The following is a 21,546-nucleotide window of genomic DNA, read 5'->3' on the forward strand; positions in this document are numbered from 1 at the left end:
AAACTAGGGGTGGTCCACTCATTTTCAAGTTGAGCAAAATCATAAGAATGTGATATGGTCATAATAGTTATAATCATCGTTTCTGTCAATTCATGATAATCATTAATTCTATCAAAGTTAATTAAAATTTTAAAATATATAAAAGGTACGACTTTTTCTTCTTTAAGGGAATGAAAAAATTGGTATATAAAGGGGCCATAGCGTGCCTCATATCTTCACCCACAAACTTCCCATAATGGCTCTTCTTTTAGTACTCTCCATATCTATATTTCTCATCTTTTTTTCTTACAAACTCTACCACCGGCTCACGGCCAAGCTGCCGCCGGGTCCGTGGCCGTGGCCGGTTATCGGGAACCTCTTCGACATAACGCCGGTGAGGTTCCAATGCTTTGCTGAATGGGCCCAAGTTTATGGGCCCATCTTCTCATTTTATCTTGGTTCACAGCTAAATGTGGTGGTGAATAATGCAGAATTAGCTAAAGAAGTTCTGAAAGATAATGATCAAAATTTGGCCAACAGGTTTAGAACTAAGCCTCTTGAAAATGTTAGTAAAAATGGGATGGATTTAATTTGGGCTGATTATGGGCCTCATTATGTGAAAGTAAGGAAGCTTTGTAATCTTGAGCTTTTTACTCCTAAAAGACTTGAAGCTCTTAGACCTATTAGAGAAGATGAAGTTATTGCCATGGTTGAAAACATCTTCAGAGACTCTACTAAGCCTTGTAAGTTTTTCATTTTACTTTTTACTGTCTTTCTCCATTTTTGTTTTGGGTAGATCTTGAAATTTTCTCATTGCTTGCTTCATATCTTGAAATTAAATGCGGTTCTGTTGAAATTTGATAGCAACTCTTATTTAGACAATGCAAATTAATCTTGAATTAATAAAATATAGGAACATGTTAAGGGATAATCTCTCTATGGCCAATTGGCCATGCGACATATAAGAAGTTTGAGTACATAATTCCATGATAAATCCAACAAAAGGAAAAACGAAAACTTACGGCTAAACAGTTGTTTGATAGCAAATAAAGTCCTTTTGTATAAATAATGATTAAATGGAATGTAGTTAGGATTTTGTTTTTGGACACAAGCACTACAATTCCACGCAAAATGCTTTTTTTAATTCCAGTCAAAATGAGATAGATATCGCCCCACCATAGCACAAGCTTCTTTTTTAAAGAGATATTTTTTCCTAACTAATCCAAAAAGGAAGCAATATAATAATATATATTAATCAAAGGGAGAGAGTGGTCTCTGATCTTCTCTCTGTGCGTGTGTTAATTATAGGCTTATAGCTAGTTATATGTTTCAGTTTCATATATATATATATATGAAGAATTAACCTCTCACCCTCTCACTTAAACTAAAAATAGCTAGTGAATGTATAATATATGCATAATTTATATATTACATGCATGTGTATAATTGTATATAATTAATGTATATATCTAGAAAAAAGTAAATAATTAATATGGTCCCTATACGTGTGTGTGTGTGTGTGTGATATTATGTTTAGAAAGTGAAGGTTCCAATTATATAGCTAGATTGAATATTTTAAAATGGAGATGTCGAGCCTAACCTCGACGAAATAGTGACGAACATAATAAACCTGAATTTATGTATATATATATATATATATATATATATATATATATATATATATATATATATATATATATATATATATATATATATATATATATATATATGTGTGTGTGTGTGCGCAATTTAACAGGCATGTTTTAATTTACAATATGCAATAATCGTCTTCTTGAGCTGAGGGTATTTCGGAAACAGCCTCTCTTCTCTTTCGGGATAGGGGTAAGATTTGGGTACACACCACCCTCTTCAAACCTCATTTATGAGATTTCACTGGATCGTTATTGTTGTTGTTGTTCTAGTTCTATTTCTCATATTAATCAACTTAAAATATATGTGCAAAATTTACCAATTGTTATAGGTTAGTTTTACGAATGGCTTAGTATATATAGTTTTACCAATTGTATAAATAATGTATATATAGATACGAATGGCTTAGTTGCTCCGCGCGTAAGGGCTAGATCAAAGGCTAGTGTTAGCATGGGTTGTTTGCTTGGGGTCAGATCAATTGACATGGTCATAAAGAGTGTCATTCTTTTGCATGGGGGTTTGCTTTTGAACGTTGAAAAGTGTCATTCTTTATTTTTGGAATGACCGCACGGCGGATTTTTGATGCGGACTAAAAATATATATGTAAAATTTTATTAAAATTGTAAAAATATTAGATATGAACCCATAACTTTAAAAATTATAAAAATTGAACTCATAGAGTTTAAATCCTAAATCCGCTTAGGAGTCCACGTAACATAAAACGGATAGAATATTTACTAAATAAAAAATCAACATGAGCGATCACAAGCTATCTGACTAAAAAAGATGGTTTGAAAACTCACTCTCTTCCGCCGGCAAACAGACGAGATCACCCCTTTTGTCATTAATAGACTTCCCCATGCTAAGAGAAAAGGTAGAAAACGTAAAAGGAGAGCCCTACTTGCCTGAGTGTGTGTGTGCTGACTCTTGAATGATGGCCCCATAGCCCTATGCTATAATGGATTGATGGTCCTAAAAGTTGCTGTTTATGAGGAGAACATTGATCCAAATTTGAATAGTGAAATCCTCCAATAAAGATAGGGCATATATACTTTTAGATCCAACGTTTTTGGTTATTTATTTCTCTGAGGTGTAGAATAAAGAATGAAGATATATCTGATCTCTTATGACAAGTAGCAATTTGAATAGAGGAAAGTGTTATTACAAAAACTTATTTACTTTTTAATTATTGGTCTTGCTCTTAGTGCAAGACCACCTAACACGAAAAGGACTATCAATATAGAATTATTGGTGTAATTATTGGTCTTGCTCTAAGTATAGAATTAGATAGTGATAGCTTCTTCCTTTTGTTAATTGTTTATACGAACATCTGAGAATTAGATTATGGTTAATATATCTCCAAATGCAACAACCGAATCCTCCAGGCTTCAACAAATGATTATATATAGGAATTATGAGTTTAAGTTATATATATTGATGAAATAAAATATTTATATAATTAGGTGATCTAAAAGGCAGTTATAAAAAAAACTATATTTAGTATGTATTCAATGGTAACCTACAATAAATAATAAGAAACTTGCTATAATGGAATAATTATTAGTCAGTGCATATATCTAAAATCATTTTATTATACTCTACGTATCACTACTATTAGTGCATAGAGCTTAAACTCATATGTAATATGTGTATATGTGCAGGCAATGTTAGTAAAACCTTGATGTTGAGGAACTACTTGGGATCAGTAGCATTCAACAACATAACAAGACTAACATTTGGGAAGAGATTTATGAACTCAGAAGGTGAAGTTGATGAGCAAGGTGAAGAGCTCAAAGCCATAGTCTCCAATGGCATAAAGATTGGAGGAAAGCTTAATTTGGGAGAGTTTGTTCCATGGCTGCGTTGGGTTTTTAAGGATGATAATGAAGCTCTCGAGGCTCAAGACAGACGTTTGGAAAAGTTTACAAGAATTATAATGGAAGAACACACTCTTGCTAGGAACAAAACTGGGGAAACCAAACACCATTTTGTTGATGCTTTGCTTACCCTTCAGAAGCAGTATGATCTTAGTGATGACACCGTTATTGGCCTTCTTTGGGTAAGTATACTAATTTCCTTTTTTTATTATTACATATTGGATATACTTTTCGAGGCAGACTCAGAATTTAAAGTTCTATAGGTCATACAACAAATTCAAGTTAATATACAGTAAAAATTGAGTTCATAGTCAAATTTTTATAGGCATTTAGTTGATTTGTTAATACGTATATAGGATCAGGATTGCATGAACCCATAAGTTACAGTATAGATCTATTTCTAGATATTAATAGAGTTTAACTTCTATGTGCTTACGGTGATATTTACACTTCTAGGTAAACTAAAAGATACTAACTACAAATAATTGTTCATATTATTTATATGGTAGGTGTATATAATCTAATTCCATATTAATCTATTAGTAAGGGTCAGTCTGATCTTGACATTAACATAGCGGATTTATTTTTATTTTAAAAAATATATTGCAATCTAAACAAAGTTTGCTTAGGTTAAATGTTATAAATTTTTATCCTTTACGTAAATGTCTGCAGGTCAACAAGTGATGCGAAAGTGGAGTTTTTTCGTTTTCGCATAAAGATTTTATTTTTCTGTAGTTGGAATTATAAAATCATATGACTAAGTGTTGTGAATAAAAATATTTGCAGGATATGATAACAGCAGGGATGGACACAGTAGCTATTACAGTTGAATGGGCTATGGCAGAACTAGTAAAGAATCCAAGGGTTCAACAAAAGGTCCAAGAGGAGTTAGACCGGGTTATCGGGTCAGATCGGATCGTAAACGAATCAGATATCTCTAAACTCTCTTATCTACAATATGTAGTCAAAGAATCACTAAGGTTGCATCCTCCAACTCCCCTAATGCTACCTCATATGGCAAGTAACAATGTCAAAGTGAGTGGTTACAACATTCCTAAAGGTTCAATTGTGCATGTTAATGTTTGGTCCTTAGGTCGTGATCCAAGAATTTGGAAAGATCCTTTGCAATTTTGGCCAGAAAGATTTGTAAAAGAGGATGTTGACATGAAGGGACATGACTATAGGTTACTGCCTTTTGGTGCCGGAAGACGTATATGTCCAGGTATGAATCTTGCCATAAAATTTTGAATTTCCTGTCTTCTTTGTATGTTTATTTCTTATATTTTGTTTGTTCTGCCGCTGCAGGTATGAATCTTGCCATTAATTTGGTCACGTCTATGTTAGCACATTTGTTGCACCAGTTTACTTGGTCTTTGCCTCCTGGTGTTAAGCTTGAAGATGTTGATATGTTGGAGAGTCCTGGTACAGTCACCTACATGCAAACTTCATTACAGGTTGTTCCTAATCCTAGGTTACCTCTACACTTGTATACACATATAAGCCAATGAATATGTAACATTTTTTATTTATTTAAATCACTCGGGCTTAGTATTTTCATGTACTTTTATTTATAAATTCTGAAGAAGAAAAATACAACAAGGTACTCAAACATTATACCTTACTACTGATCTATGTAGCATCTTTTGTTTTTCCACTATTTCATTTTCTTTTTTCTTATTTTTTTGGTTCGATAACATGGTTACTTGAATCTTTGTAAGACATTAATAAGATTATGTATTGTTTTTTTACTAGTGAAATTTCAATGTCTTCGTAATCTGATTGAACTTCAAAAACGCTTTTTTCCTCAAGAACGCACATAAAGTTTTAGCTTGTTCTAATGTTCCCCAAGGGTAAAATTGCAAGAAATACTAGTATTACAATTAGCTCAAGGTTTGTGACACTACTACTTAAGAAGAACACGAAGAAGAACATAGTTGAATGATGATAGAATACATATATATTGCTAATAAGTAGCCTATTGCTCACATTGAACCCGATTAAACAATACATCAAATGCAACATGCTTAATTCAACGATTGTTAACTTATATAAATTAAAAAGATAGGAATCAAGAACTGAACTAATTTTAGTATGAAGGCAAAGCAAGAACCAAAGAAGGCAGAAAAACAGTAGCAATCAAAACCATCTTTGTTTTTCCCCCCAAATATAAAACAAACCCTAATATGCAGTTAGAATGATACACGATATCTTCATCGAAACCCAAAAGATACACCTATTAAGCAGTTTAAATCAATCCAATGTATCAAGAGAAGAGAAAGAAGATTAATAGTCATAAGCATTCAAACGCTTTCCAATCTCAAAAGAAATAAAAGCATCAACACAAGCATACTGCACCTGATCCCGTGCTCTGCACGATCACTTGGATTCTAACTACGCTTAAAAAGTTACCAAACTTTGCTTGATCTGAAATTATGGGTTCATCGAAAATATCCTAGTAACTAATACCCATGGCTTTGCCATGACTGACATCGATTTTTGGCTTTACGGGGTTATGAAATAGAAATTAATTATGACTTCTATTTTTTCGTGTGTTTATATACATGATAATTTTCTTGAATTTGGTTGACGGACTCTGATTGGCCTAAACATTGGTGGAACCAGCGGATGCGGCCTTGTAAGTAATACTCACCATGATTAATAATATTTTTTGGCGTTCCGGGGTAATAAAACATGAATTAATAATATGTCCATTTTTTGTGTGTTTATATCATAATAATTTTCTAGAATTTGGTTGACGGACTCCATATTGGCCTAAATATTTGTAGTACCATCGCATATGACCTTCAAGAATTAATGCTTATGTTTATTTTTTCGTATGTTTATATACATGATAATTTTTTTGAATTTGGTTAACAAACTCCGAAAAGCCTAAAAATTGGTGGATCCATCAGATATGACCTTGTGAGCAATACTCACCATGACAAATATTATTTTTTGGTATTTTGTGGTCATAAAATTTTGTCGGGCCATAAAAAACGACCTAAGGAACAATAGTCATCGCTTCACCATGATCATTCCTCATTTTTTGGCGTTTTAGGGCCATAAAACTAGAAGTACGCCTCATTCCCAGATTTTCATTCCCACGCCATCTACATGCATCCGGGCGACCAAACCCAAATTGCCTAAAATTGACGAGTGATAAAAAGCGACCTAAAAAATAATAGTTATCGCTTCGGCATGACCGTTGCTCTTTTTTGACGTTTTAGGGTCATAAAATTGGAATTACGCCCACTACAGAAAAATTAACTTTTAAAGATCACTTTTTAACGAAGGGACCTAGATCTGGTCGTTATAAGTGTACTATAGGCCACATTGTTTTGTGGACGTTAAAGCCAATTTTTAAGTTCATATTAACGAAGGGACAATATACGGCCCTTAAAAGACTTAATATCCGGACGGTAAAACTAATTTGTACTAATTGATTAAAAAAATGGACGTTAATTATTTTCCTTTCCCCTTCCCCAATCCTAACTCTCCCAGAGCAAAAGAAACCCTCGTTATCGTTCTGTTGATTTCAGCCCTCTTTTATTCTTAATTTGAGATCACAGTCAATTATTCCAAAAGCCTTCAATCTATTTTGATTCACCATCGCATACGTCTTCCAATTCGTCGTCTGAGTCACTGAAATTTATGTAACCCTAGGCACTAAATCCTGGCTTGAAAGGGGTCGTTGTACCTCTTCAAATATGCCTTCGTGTCACAGAATGCCATCTCGTTCAGTTTGGTAAAGTTCAATCGAGCTCTGTCCCTTGTTTCGACAAATCATGATATTGTTTTGGCGTTAATTGTCTAGAACTGCTGTTCTAGGAAAGATATTATCCTGTTATTTGGCTATCACTACAGTTACCATTTGATGAGTCTTTCTTTACAATGATTGCACGCTTCAACAGGTTTTCCTTCTTCTTCTTTGGTTAAAACTTAAATGCTTCGATTATGCACACTGCTTAAGCTCATTACAACCCTTAAATTGTTCACCATAGCCTTCAGTCGTCCCAAATATTTAGTTCTTTTTATGCTCTTCTCGAACATGGATTTTCCCCTCTTCTGCTCTAGTTTATAATGTACTTTATGCACTTGTTCGACAAGTTTAATTGTTAGTTTTGTCTTCTGCTTTAACGATTTTAGAAAGGGTTGTACCAGCTATGTGAAGCAATTTGTAATTCAATATCTTGACACATGTAAGCATGAAGGTTACATTTTGCTACAAGATCCATTCTATGATTTCTGTGAAGCTTTAAGTGTTGAATCTGATGGTTGGGACGAACTTGACATCCATAATCTACTTCAATTTTCTCCAACAGGAACTTTCTTTGTCAGTTCTTTAATCACAAAAAGGTGAATAGATATTAGTTTTGTTTAGCTCGAGTTAATCCTATGAGTGAAACCTTATTTTATTCTATTTCAAATGGTACTCCATTAGCTCTATATCACTGACATAATGATCTAGGATAATCTTTAAGCAGAAGATTGCCAAATGAACCACAGATATGAAACAGTAAAGAGAGGTCAAGGGAAATGACTAGACATGAAACATGTCACACTTTTGTAGTATGTCATATTGAAAGCTTAAACAAAGACATCTTAGCAGGAATTGATTGTTCAATTTTTGTTAAAGTTTTCTTTTGCGCTATACATTTATGTAGAGATTTTGCTGTCTTTTTTCATCGTAATATTTTGAATTAGGACCACTTTTCTTTAACAGAATAGAGGGAATGAACTACAATGTTAGAATTGAAAGACTTTGCAGGATATTTCCATCGTCCCATTGCTGTAAATGTTAAAAAAATGAACATATATCCTACTGTGATGAAGAAGGTTTGTAGAAGGGATGGCTTGTTAATATGGCGGAATAGGATTTTAATCTCTAATAGTGTTGAAGAAAGGGCGAGTTTGAAGATAGACGTAGCGAAGTTGGAAGAACGGACTTGCCAAACTTTTTGAAGCACCTGTTAGCTGATTACACCTTTTTTGTCTTTGCAGATTAGCTTATCATTAATGTGCAGTTGAAGGTAGATTTATAGTTACGTGTTTCTTTTCTTTCTAGATCTTTCAATGGTAACATTTGTCATAATTCAGAGGAAATGGGTGCAGTTTATATTCTGTGTTTCAAAGGAAATAGGTACAACTTCTCTCTCTCTGTCTCACTACATCCGTCTACATCCGTATATTTGTCTGAATATCTACCTTTTTATTTCTGGCATTCATGAACTAACATTTCAATTGTTTTTCAGAACTAGCATTCATGAACTAGCAATGGGTACTACTTCATTGGACTTGTTCACAATTGAAGCAAGGATTATTGTTGAGTGAGTTGAAGCAGCTGTAAATGTTAAAGACCAAGTTGAATTACGAGAGGAACCTACTTTGTTTTGCAAAGGGTTGAGTTGCCCTATTTAGATGTTACAATTCTATTCTTTTCTTTTTGGACTTTGAAAAGAATAATGTCATACAATTTGAATATTTATATATTTTAGTCTATGTGATGCATTAGTTCTTTGTCATTAACAATGATGTTTTATGAGTATTAAATGTTTATATTTTTGGTGATGTGATCCATTAGTTCCATCTAATTATATTTATTAAAAATACCATTAGCGAATAGAATTTTGGCCATTAAATGTAATGTTATTGAGAGCAATTCACAATTAGCGTGAGTAATTTTGGTCGTTAAAAGCAGAATTAGTTGTCATTATAGAGGCTCTTAACGACGGTGAAATGGCAATTAACGAAGGGAAATTTTGTCGTTGAAAGGTGCTATAACGACCGGATTTATTGTTGTCGTTAAAAAAGTTTTAACGTCAGGATTGGAATCCGGTCGTGAACTTTTAACGTCAAGACCTTTAACAACCGTATTTGTACTGGTCGTTATTGGTCGATAACGACCGTATTTGGACCTATAGCGACCAGATTTTCCTTCGCTAAAGACCCTTTTTCTTGTAGTGCCTATTTCTCAGATTTTTGTGTGCTAAATCCCACTCCATCTGCATGCATCCGGAAGACCGGACCAGAATCAACTAAAATTTTGCCGAGCCATCAAAAACGACCTAAGGAACAATAACCATCGCTTCGCCATGACCGTTGTTCGTTTTTGGGCATTTTAGGGTCATAAAACTAGAATTACACCCGATTTTTAGACTTTTTTGTGCTATAGCCCACGCCATCTGCATGCATCTGGGCGGCCGAACCCGAATCGCCTAAAATTTTATCGGCCCATGAAAAATGACCTAAGGAATAATAGTCATCGCTCTACCATGACCGTTCCTCATTTTTTAGACTTTCAGGGCCATAAAATTGGAATTCCGCCTGATTCTCAAATTCCGTGTGCTATATAGCCCACGCTATCTGCATGCATCTGAACGACCAGATCTGAATCTCCTAAAATTTTGTCTGCCCATAAGAAACAACCCAAAGAACAATAATCATTATTTTGCCATGATCGTTCCTCGATTTTTGGCGTTGTAGGGCCATAAAATTGAAATTCCGTCGGATTTCGAGATTTACATGTGCTATAGCCCACACCATCTATATATGCGTCCGGGCGATTGAACCCGAATTACTAAAATTTTCGCTGGCCCATCGAAAAGGACCTAAGGAACTATTGTCATCGCTTCTCCATGACCGTTCCTTATTTTTTGGCGTTTTAGGGCCATAAAACTATAATTTCACCTGATTCCCAGATTTTTGAGTGCTATATCCCACACCATCTGCATGCATACGGGCGATCGGACCCGAATCGCCTAAATTTTTGTCGGCCCGTCAAAAATGACGTAAGGAACAGTACTCATCGCTTCGCCTTGACCGTTCCTCATCCTTTGACAATTTAGGGCCATTAAACTAGAATTTCGCCCGACTCTCAGATTTTTGTGTGCTATAGCCCACGTCATCTGCATGCATCCGAACGACCGGACCCGCATCGCTTAAAATTTTGTCGGACCATAAACAACGACCCAAGGAACAATAGTTATCGCTTCGCCATGACCATTCATCGATTTTGGGCATTTTACAGCCCTTAAAACTGAAATTTTGCCCGATTACCAGATTTTTATGTGCTATATATATATATATATATATATATATATATATATATATATATATATATATATAGCCCACGCCATCTGCCTACATCAGGGCGACTGGACCCGAATCTCCCAAAATTTTCCGGCCCATAAATAATGACCTAAGGAACAATAGTCATCGCTTCGCTATGACCGTTCTTTGGTTTTTGGCATTTTAGGGCCAGAAAATCGAAATTTCACTTGATTCCCAGATTTTCATATGCTATAGCCCACGTCATCTGCATGCATCCAGGCGACCGGACCCGCATTGCATAAAATTTTGTCAGTCCATAAAAATGACGTAAGGAACAATAGTCATCGCTTCGCCATGACTGTTCCTCATTTTTGGCATTTTAGGGCCATAAAATTGGAATTCGGCCCGATTTTCGGATTTTTGTGTACTATAGCCCACGCCATCGGCATGCATCCGGGCCATAAAACCCGAATCCGGCAAAGGAACAATAGTCATCACTTCGCCATGACCGTTCTTCATTTTTTGGCAGGGCAATAAAACTGAAATTCCACATGATTCCCAAATTTTTGTATGCTATAACCACACCATCTGCATGCATCCGGTCGACCGGACCCGAATCGTCTAAAATATTGCTAGGCCTTGGTTTGTCCTCTAGCCGAGGAAAGTCATGATCATCTCTTTTTTCCATGTGACTTCTCTACTAATGTTTGGAGTAAACTATTACAATGGCTAGGAATCCATCGAACTGTACAAAACTGGAATGGAGAAATCACTTGGACAACTACTCATGCTAGGGAAAAGAACGTGCAAGATGAGATCTTTAGAATGACACTAGCTGGTGTTCTATATCATATTTGGCAAGAAAGAAACATGTGATTATTTCAGAACAAACAAAGAACACCTGCAATAATAATTAGGCAACTCGTACAAGAAGTATATTGCAGGGGAGCAATGAAGAGTTGATTAGCAAGAGGTTTGGAACAGTTTGATTTCTATCCTAGATAGATGTTGAGCTAATGTAATAGGATAGTACATCAATATGTTGGTTAGAATTTTGCTGGAATTAGCAGGTTTGGGGAAACTGTCCACATCTTGCCTTTTGTTTTGTACTGTACAGTTTGTTATTATTCTGTATTGCTGTAATAAACAATTAAACTTTTTGGAAAAACAAAACAGAAAGTTAGTAATACTTGTTTAACGAAATAGATTCTGGAAAACAAAAAACATTATAGGAATAAATCGAGCCCACTGAATACACAGTGTGTCCTTAAGGAAATTATTCCCCTCAAGTACCCGAGGTGCTGGAATATATCCTTCCAGGATAGAACGATTTAACTCACCAGTGTATTGGTACCAAAAACTCTGATGAACTGCGAACCACTCAATGGTCGTAAAACACACTGAAAAATATTGTGCAGAAGAAGAAGAAGAAGAAGCTCAGAAAATTTCGTAAGGAAAGATTCTGGGATTCAAACTCTATTTATAGAGTTGCTGGCATTGTTTCTGAAAAGGTTTTCAACCTTTCAGAAATAGCCATGGCTGTTGGAAAAGGGGTGTTTGAAATATTGCGGGAAAAATATATTTAAAATAATCCGGGAAAGAAAACAGACCTGACCAAACCGGGTCGCGGGTCATAGGTTATTTCGGATTGAATTTTTCGTTAATTATTTAATTAATTAAATAATTAAAAGGAATTTTATCCAAAAAGATTAATCAATCAATCGATCTTTGACCAAATCCGAAGCCGAAGCCGAAGCCGAGCCGAGCGAGCGACGACGACGACGGCGCGAGGCTTGCCTTTTTCTTAACTCTTTAAGAGCTAGAAGAAGAGTAATTAAATATATACCCATCAAAAGCCTTTTCTTCCTCCGATATGAGACAATGTCCCTTTCCCAAGGGAAACTCAAATATTTTATTTTTTCTCCATTTCTCATTCACCTTCTTTAAGCTACACAAGCTTAAAATCCCAACAATTTCCCACATGAATGGGGAATGGCTATAAAATAAAGGAATGCACGGACGCGTGTGTATTTTACATGCAAGAATTAATTACATCTAGATAAGTAGGTTTCCCTTTGAACTTTTCGTAGTGAACTTATATCGGATATACTCGGTCAATCAGTAGATTTGATATCTTTGAACCGTCGAGCTTTGTTGTATACCTAGACAACATAAGTCACACAATCAATTCTTAACCATTTATGGTTCTCACGGCTGTGTTCGTTTAAGCCATGAACACCGCCTGATTTCATGAGTGCTTAGAGAATGGGCCTTTACTTTCATTCCCCTTGAAGCGGCTTACACTTCACACTCACATAGATGATTTCTAAGCGTGTAATCCTATAGACACACTAGCTGGTCATATCCTGCCAGACTTAGCAAATCATTAAAAAACCTTTAAGCTTTGTTGACTCATCAAAAAGCCTTAATGCTTTACCTCGATTTCTAAACATTGTCTTCATCACGAGAATTGGTTGAGTTATTTGACAATGTTGAACCGTCATTCATAACTTTGTTTGATCTCTTTGAACCTAGCTCGTAGGATCTCCAGTCTGCTAGGTAGAGTTACCGTCATGATGACTTGTCCTAGACCTTAACCCCATTCCCTTTGATGATCTTTCAACTGCCTCTCTAGATAGGCCTTTTGTAAGTGGATCCGACACGTTATCTCTTGACTTTATGTAGTCAATTGTGATAACACCACTAGAGAGTAGTTGTTTAACGGTATTGTGTCTCCGTCGTATATGACGAGATTTTCCGTTATACATAACGCTCCCTGCCCTGCCTATTGTCGCTTGACTATCACAATGTATACAAATAGGTGCCAAAGGTTTGGGCCAAAATGGAATATCTTCCAAAAAATTCCGAAGCCATTCAGCTTCTTCACCGGTCTTATCTAAAGCTATGAATTCAGATTCCATTGTAGAACGGGCGATGCACGTTTGTTTGGATGATTTCCAAGACACTGCTCCACCCCCAATTGTGAAAATATATCCACTCGTGGATTTAACTTCAGATGATCCAGTGATCCAATTTGCATCACTATATTCCTCGATCACGGAGGGATATTTGTTATAATGCAAAGCGTAATTTTGGGTATGTTTGAGATACCCCAAAAGTCGTTTCATTGCCATCCAATGTATGTGATTGGGATTACTTGTAAACCGACTCAGTTTACTAATAGCACATGCTATATCTGATCGTGTACAATTCATGATATACATCAAACTTCCCAATACTCTTGCATAATCCAATTGTGAGTCACTTTCACCTTCATTCTTTTGAAGTGCATAACTCACGTCAATTGGAGTCTTGGCAATTTTGAAATCCAAATACTTGAACTTGTCAAGTACCTTTTCAATGTAGTGAGACTGTGATAATGCTAGACCTTGTGGAGTCTTGTGAATTCTGATTCCTAAGATCACATCAGCAACTCCTAAGTCTTTCATATGGAATTTGCTAGCCAACATGCGCTTAGTAGCATTTATATCTGCCATGTTTTTGCTCATTATCAACATGTCATCAACATATAAACAAACAATGACTTCATGACCTGGAGTGTTTTTAATGTAAACAGATTTGTCGCACTCGTTGATTTTAAACCCACTTGTCAATATTGTTTGGTCAAATTTGGCATGCCATTGTTTGGGTGCTTGTTTAAGTCCATAAAGTGACTTAACAAGTTTGCACACTTTCTTTTCTTTACTAGTTACCACAAAACCCTCAGGTTATTCCATGTAAATCTCTTCCTCTAATTCTCCATTTAAGAAAGCTGTTTTAACATCAATTTGATGGATTTCAAGACCATACACGGCCGCTAGTGCTACTAACACCCTAATAGATGTTATCCTCGTTACTGGAGAGTAAGTATCAAAGTAATCAAGGCCTTCCTTTTGTCTATAACCTTTGACAACAAGTCTTGCCTTATATTTGTCAATAGTGCCATCAGCTTTCACTTTCCGTTTAAAGATCCATTTCGAACCTAAAGGCTTATTTCCTGGAGGAAGATCTACCAATTCCCATGTATGATTATCCAAAATTGATTGAATCTCACTATTGACTGCCTCTTTCCAAAACGCTGAATCAGAAGATGACATAGCTGCTTTAAAAGTTTGAGGCTCATTTTCAAGCAAGAATGTCACAAAATCTGGTCCAAAGGAAGTAGATGTTCTTTGACGTTTGCTACGCCTTGGATCTTCTATACTTGGAGTATTTTCCTTTGGTTCTTCCCGATGTCGTTTAGGTCTTTCACTTAACGACTCACATTTAGTTTTATACGGATAGATGCTTTCAAAGAATTCAGCATTATCTGATTCCATTACCGTATTAATGTGAATTTCGGGATTATCGGATTTATGAACCAAAACCCGACATGCTTTACTGTTTGTAGCATATCCAATGAAAACGCAATCAACCGTTTTTGGTCCGATTTTAACCCTTTTAGGTAAAGAAACTTGTACCTTTGCTAGATACCCCCACACTTTGAAATATTTCAAGTTGGGTTTTCTTCCTTTTCATTTTTCATATGGAATAGATTGCGTTTTGCTGTGGGATACTCTGTTGAGTATTCGGTTAGCTGTAAGGATAGCTTCGCCCCACAAACTCTGCGGTAATCCGAAACTTATTAATAAAGAATTCATCATTTCCTTTAATGTCCGATTTTTCCTTTCCGCAATTCCATTGGATTGAGGTGTGTAAGGTGCAGTAGTTTGATGGATAATTCCATATTCCGAACATATTTCTGCAAATGGAAATTCATATTCTCCACCCCTATCACTTCTAATCATTTTGATCTTTTTATTCAATTGATTCTCCACTTCATTCTTGTATTGCTTAAATGCTTCAATTGCTTCATCCTTACTATTAAACAAATAAACATAACAATATCGAGTGTAGTCATCAATAAAAGTAATAAAATACTTTTTCCCACCTCGAGATGGTATCGACTTCATATCACAAATGTCAGTATGAATTAAGTCTAAAGGATTTGAATTCCTTTCAATAGACTTATAAGGATGTTTTACAAACTTAGACTCAACACATATTTGACATTTTAATTTATTACACTCGAATTTAGGCAACACTTCTAAATTAATTAACTTCCGCAAGGTTTTATAATTGACATGTCCTAAACGAATATGCCATAAATCATTTGACTCCATTAAATAAGAAGAAGCTGCAATTTTATTCATACTGTCAACAACCATTATATTTAGTTTGAAGAGGCCCTCTGTGAGGTAGTCATTTCCAACATACATTTCATTCTTGCTTACAACAACTTTATCAGAAACAAATACACATTTGAATCCGTTCTTAACAAGCAAAGAAGTAGAAACTAAATTCTTCCTAATAGTAGGAACATGAAGAACGTTGTTGAGCGTTAACACCTTGCCGGAAGTCATCTTCAGGAATATCTTCCCATAACCTTCAATCTTGGCTGTTGCAGTATTTCCCATGGAAAGCTCTTCTTCGGGACCAGCAGTAGAGTAAGTCGCAAATGCTTCCTTGACAGCACAAACATGTCGAGTGGCTCCAGAGTCAATCCACCACTCCTTCGGATTTCCAACTAGGTTGCATTCCGAAAGCATTGCACACAAATCATCAATGTCATAATTCTTCTCCACTATGTTGGCCTGTCCCTTCTTCTTATACTTTTTCGGGAGACGACAATCGGGGGCTTTGTGACCGGTTTTTCCACAATTGTAGCAGCTGCCCTTGAATTGTTTTTTGTTCTGCTCCTTAGTCTGTCCAGAAGACCTCTTTTTCTTCTTACTTTTTGGAGCAGTCTCCTCAACGATATTAGCTCCCATGATCGTTGAATTTTCACGAGACTTCTTCTCGGCTGTTTTGTTGTCTTCCTCAATCTTGAGACGAATCACAAGATCTTCTAACTTCATTTCTTTGCGCTTGTGCTTAAGATAGTTCTTGAAATCTCTCCACGAAGGAGGCAATTTTTCAATCATTGCAGCCATTTGAAATGCTTCATTCACGACCATACCTTCAGCAATAAGGTCATAAAAAATAAGTTGAAGCTCCTGAACTTGGGTTCCAACAGTTTTACTGTCTATCATTTTATAGTCTAGAAACTTGGCAACCACGAATTTCTTCAAGCATGCATCTTCAGTCTTGTACTTCTTCTCAAGTGCGTCCCATAATTCTTTCGAAGTATTCATCGTACTGTACACATTGTACAAGTCATCCTCTAAAGCGCTTAAGATATAGCCTTTGCAAAGAAAATCTGCCTGCTTCCACGCCTCAGCAATCATGAATTTCTCATTGTCCGGCATGTCCGTAGCAGGCACTGGAAGTTCTTCACTAGTGAATTTCTGCATATCAAGTGTGGTAAGCCAGAAGAACACCCTTTGCTACCATCTTTTGAAGTTGGCTCCGGAAAATTTTCCCGGTTTCTCTGCCGGTGGAACAACAGTCCGGCTTGACGAGGCTATCGTCGTTGCCGCTATTGTCGCAAAAGAATTTTCGTTATCAATTGCCATTTCTCACTGTAAACAACAGAAGAGTTCAATTAATGGCAAAATCAGAACAGTAAACAATACTGTTATTAACAAAAACAGTATGTATAATAAATAAAACCGAAGTTTTTATATACTGTTTCACAAAAAAATGATGAAGTTTTTATGTTCTTCAAATCATTTTACGAATTTCAATACTCTGATGAAGTTTTTTATATCTTCAAATCATAATAGTAAAATTCAGAAGGAGTAGAAAACCACACAGGTTTTAATCTCCACAAATAAAATACAGAATATATAAAAAAATAATTTCCTTAAGAATGTTATTATTCTGTATTGCTGTAATAAACAATTAAACTTTCTGGAAAAATAATTTCCTTAAGAGTTGCTAGCATTATTTCTGAAAAGGTTTGCAACCTTTCAGAAACAGCCATGGCTGTTGGAAAAGGGGTGTTTGAAATATTGCGGAAAAAATATATTTAAAATAATTCGGGAAAGAAAACGGGCCTGACCGAACCGGGTCGCGGGTCATGGGTTATTCCGGATTGAATTTTTCATTAATTATTTAATTAATTAAATAATTGAAAGGAATTTTGTCCAAAAAGATTAATTAATCAATCTTTGCGAAGTCGAGCCGAGCGAGCGACGACGACGACGGCGCGAGACTTGCCTTTTTCTTAACTCTTTAAGAGTTAGAAGAAGAGCAATTATATATATACCCATCAAAAGCTTTTTCTTCCTCCGATATGGGGCAATGTCTCTTTCCCAAAGGAAACTCAAATATTTCATTTTCCCTCCATTTCTCATTCACCTTCTTTAAGCTACACAAACTTAAAATCCCAACACAGTTATACTTGGTAACAAAAGTTTCTTTATTTACGAAAAAAACTCGTGTTCTCCTCTAAATTAGATCAACAAATTTTTGCTTACTGAAGTAGGAAAAAATCAACTCTAAGCTTCAATCCAAATTCCCCAATAAAGCTTGCCTCATTTTGTACGTTTCTTTCAGTTACAAGGAGGTGTACTTATATTTATATACACTTATTACAGAAATATTATCCATATCATATTTCTTTTTTCAGCCAGTGTTTATATCTTTTCCGGCAACGTGAATCTTCTCCGGCAGCGAGCATCTTCTCCGGCGAGGTAAGTTCTTCCTTCATCCTTTCTGCGACCTTGAATGTTAATATATTTTTCTTTTTGTTTGTATTGATATTAAAATTAGAATTTTAGAATTTTTAGTTTGAATATGGAAAGATTAGAATTGAAATTAGGGTTGAAATGGAGAATAATTTATTCTTTAACCTTAAAAAAGTATTGTTTAGAGCCTTGAGTAACATTAAAATTAATCTTCTTTTGAATAAAAAAATTAGTAGTGAATTAGCCTTGAGTAACATTAAAATTAATCTTCTTATGAAAGTTGACATACATATTCTTCTTCAATAGGAGTAATTTTCAATTTGTATTGTAATTTATATATGTTATAGAATTAGGAATAAAACTATTCAATATATGTTATTCAATTAGTATTAAGTAGTGTGTTTGAATAATTATAGCATTAATCTTGATTCATCTTGCAAAGAGCTCCAACTGTATTTTATATTATTTATGTGATGTAGCTAGTATAATTTTAACAATAGTGAAGTAAATATATAAAATGATTGTAAGATTAAAATTTATTAAATATAATAAATTTATTGGTTTGAAATTGTATTAAGTTTTAGATTTCTTGAATATAATGTTTAACGTTTGTTGTTGCTTTTGAGTTTACTAATAAATATGGATAACTGAAAAAACCTTTTAGATTACTAAATAAATTGGATAAATATCAATAACACTAAAATATATAATTAAACTATTTAGATAAGTAACCTTTGAAGAATAGAATTTATTGCTTAGGGTAAATAACATAAATATTTCAACTTCTATTTTTCTTCTATGTGTAGGTGGAATTTGCACATCATAGATGGATGTATAATAGGAATCATCTGAATCGTACAAGTTTGTCACGATCCAAAACTCACTATAGGCCGTGATGACGCCCAACATCGTCGTTAGGCAAGCCAACGGTGAACTATCACATTAATTATTTATTTTATTACTTTCGAAATCATAAATTTTATTAAGTAAGGAAATTTACACCTTTAAAATTATGGGTACATAAATAATTAGTATTGCATAAAAATAAAGGTGATAATAATATGTGAATCTGTAAGCAAATTCTAGAATGCCCCAAAATTCGGTGTCACAAGTGCATGCGCATTTACTAAGGAGTACAATAATAATACAACATATGTCTGGAATGTAAATAAGACAGGATAAAGTGAACAGTACGATATAGATTATATGGGCTGCGATACGTAGCCTGGAATGCAACTCACCATAAAGTCTCCTCAGCAGCTGTGCCTACGTGCCAAGATGACCACCAAATGAACCTGTCAGATCCTGCACATTTAGTGCAGAAGTACAACATGAGTACGTAAATCAAATCGTACCCAGCAAGTATCTAGCCTAACCCCGGAGAAGTAATGACGAGGGGTCGACATCGACACTTACTAGAGGTCTAATAAAGTAATATGATAAGTCATAAATAGATATGAAGCACAACAACAGCAGTGAGGTAAAAACTATAACTAACATAATCTTTCAAAAGTTCTTTTAACAATATAAATTTCTCAATCTCATATCCTATCTCAACAGCTCGGAAAATATCAAGTGCTAATATCAAATGGATAAGGAATACCATATAAAATACCACGCATCAGTGGAAGGATAATCTGGTAAATATTCGGACTGCTAGCGATATAACGTACGATTATGCCGAGGTCGTACAACCCGATCCAGAGTGGTGTGTACACTGCAGAGGGTCGACCGGAACGAACCAGAGATGCATCTCAATATACTGCCGAAGCGTTCGACCCGCTCCACAAGAAAGGAAGGAACTTATCGAATTACGAGACACGTGCTTACAGTACAATACATGAGCATAAGGTGGATATACCCTTTAACGTTTATCAGATATTTTTTCAATAACTCAAGGTGATATGGCTCGGCCTAATATATATTCCTAAATCAATTTTAATTATGAATTCACTTAATTAAGCTAGCAAAAATGAGTTCCAATAATTCAAATATTACATGATAAAGTTCTAAGTCTACCCGGATATAAACATGCTTTAGCTATGTATGGACTCTCGTTACCTCATGTGTACGTAGCACCCAAAACTAGTAGCACATAACAACTACATCACTTAGGAGGTAGTTTCCCCCTCACAAGGTTAGACATGAGACTTACCTCGCTCTGAAGTTTCACAACCGGCTCCAATGCCTCTCTAACACCTCAAACCGATGCCCATCAATCCGAAACTGATCAAACAACATGAAAACTAATAAAAATATATTCCAATACTCATAATTAATTAATTTATAATAATTTCCAACTCCGTCCGAAAAGTCAACAAAGTCAATCCCAAGTCCACGCCTCGGAATCCAACAAAATTTACAAAATCCAAACACACATTCAACAACGAGTCCAACCACTCCAAAATTACCAAATTGTGTGGTTTTCCCTAAATTCCCCTGCCTTCGCTTCTGCGGACCAGACTCCGCTTCTATGGAGTCGCACCTACGACCTGGGCTCCGCTTCTGCGAAAATGACAACCTCACGCCCCCTTCGCACCTGCGCATCTCCTTCCTGCATCTGTGATCTCGCAGGTGTGGCCAAAACTTCGCACCTGTGTATCCCCTCTGCCCAACACAATTCCGCACCTGCGATGCCAAACACGCCCCTACGGTCTCGCACCTGCAACCAAATCCTTCGCAGGTGCGATCGCACATGACCTGGTGCACTTCAGCAGTTCCCCAAGTCCAAACTCATCCTGATTTCCAATCCGAATCACCCCCAAGCCCCCAGGTCCCTATCCAAACATACAAATGCATCCCGATAACACCAAAGTCCAATTCAAACCAAACTTAGGAAATTCTAAAACTTTAAAAATGCCAACTTTCCATAATAAGCACCTAAATGATCTCGGACCACCCGATCCTCAACCCGGACATACGCCCAAGTCCAAAATCTTCATACGAACCTATTGGAACCTTCAAATCCCGATTATGAGGGTTGTTTACTCAAATATCAAATCTTAGTCAACTCCTGCGACTTAAAGCTTCCGAATGGAGAATTTTCAATCCGAAACAACTCAAACTTCCCGAAATTCAATTATGACCACACATACAAGTCACAAAAGATGAAGTGAAGCTACTTACGGCCTCAAACTGCAGAACAACATACTGGAGCTTAAAACAATCGGTTGTGTCGTTACATGGTTGCAAGATGAATTTATAGAAGGGGTTGCTAGCTTTATTGCTAAGGCAAAGACACTTGATGATTTCCTTATTGAAGGGATGATTAGGTGTCCCTGTGTGAAATGTAACTGTGGCCCGATATTGTTACTATTCATTTGTATAAGAAGGGTTTATGGAAAATTATTATGTGTGGACTGTACATGGGGAGAGTCATG

The 21,546-nt window shown here is 35.7% G+C and overlaps 1 protein-coding gene and 1 long non-coding RNA gene across 3 annotated transcripts; both read left to right on the forward strand.

Annotated features, from left to right (window-relative positions):
• The first annotated feature begins 229 nt into the window (after positions 1-229).
• LOC107800961 (cytochrome P450 98A2-like) lies at positions 230-5,051 on the forward strand. Its single transcript, XM_016624233.2, has 4 exons — positions 230-722; positions 3,291-3,688; positions 4,293-4,728; positions 4,812-5,051. The coding sequence occupies exons 1-4, from the start codon at positions 236-238 to the stop codon at positions 5,012-5,014; spliced, it is 1,524 nt and encodes a 507-aa protein (XP_016479719.2). The 5' UTR covers positions 230-235; the 3' UTR covers positions 5,015-5,051.
• Positions 5,052-6,949: 1,898 nt separating this feature from the next.
• LOC107800970 (uncharacterized) lies at positions 6,950-9,047 on the forward strand. Of its 2 annotated transcripts, none has more exons than XR_001651536.2 (3): positions 6,950-7,417; positions 8,508-8,646; positions 8,759-9,047. It is a non-coding gene; the product is annotated as an uncharacterized LOC107800970 (long non-coding RNA). The 2 variants fall into 2 exon arrangements; XR_001651530.2 differs by having other exon boundaries at positions 8,572-8,646.
• The last annotated feature ends 12,499 nt before the right edge of the window (positions 9,048-21,546 follow it).

Source organism: Nicotiana tabacum, chromosome 24 (assembly GCF_000715075.1).
Source record: "Nicotiana tabacum cultivar K326 chromosome 24, ASM71507v2, whole genome shotgun sequence".
In the NCBI taxonomy this organism is placed as follows: Eukaryota; Viridiplantae; Streptophyta; class Magnoliopsida; order Solanales; family Solanaceae; genus Nicotiana; species Nicotiana tabacum.

Excerpts from the sequence above, each read along its gene's own strand:
- LOC107800961 (XM_016624233.2), top strand. The coding sequence starts at position 236 with ATGGCTCTTCTTTTAGTACTCTCCATATCTATATTTCTCATCTTTTTT. Across the intron at positions 3,689-4,292 it reads CCGTTATTGGCCTTCTTTGG|GATATGATAACAGCAGGGAT; the intron begins GTAAGTATACTA and ends AAATATTTGCAG. Across the intron at positions 4,729-4,811 it reads CGGAAGACGTATATGTCCAG|GTATGAATCTTGCCATTAAT; the intron begins GTATGAATCTTG and ends CTGCCGCTGCAG.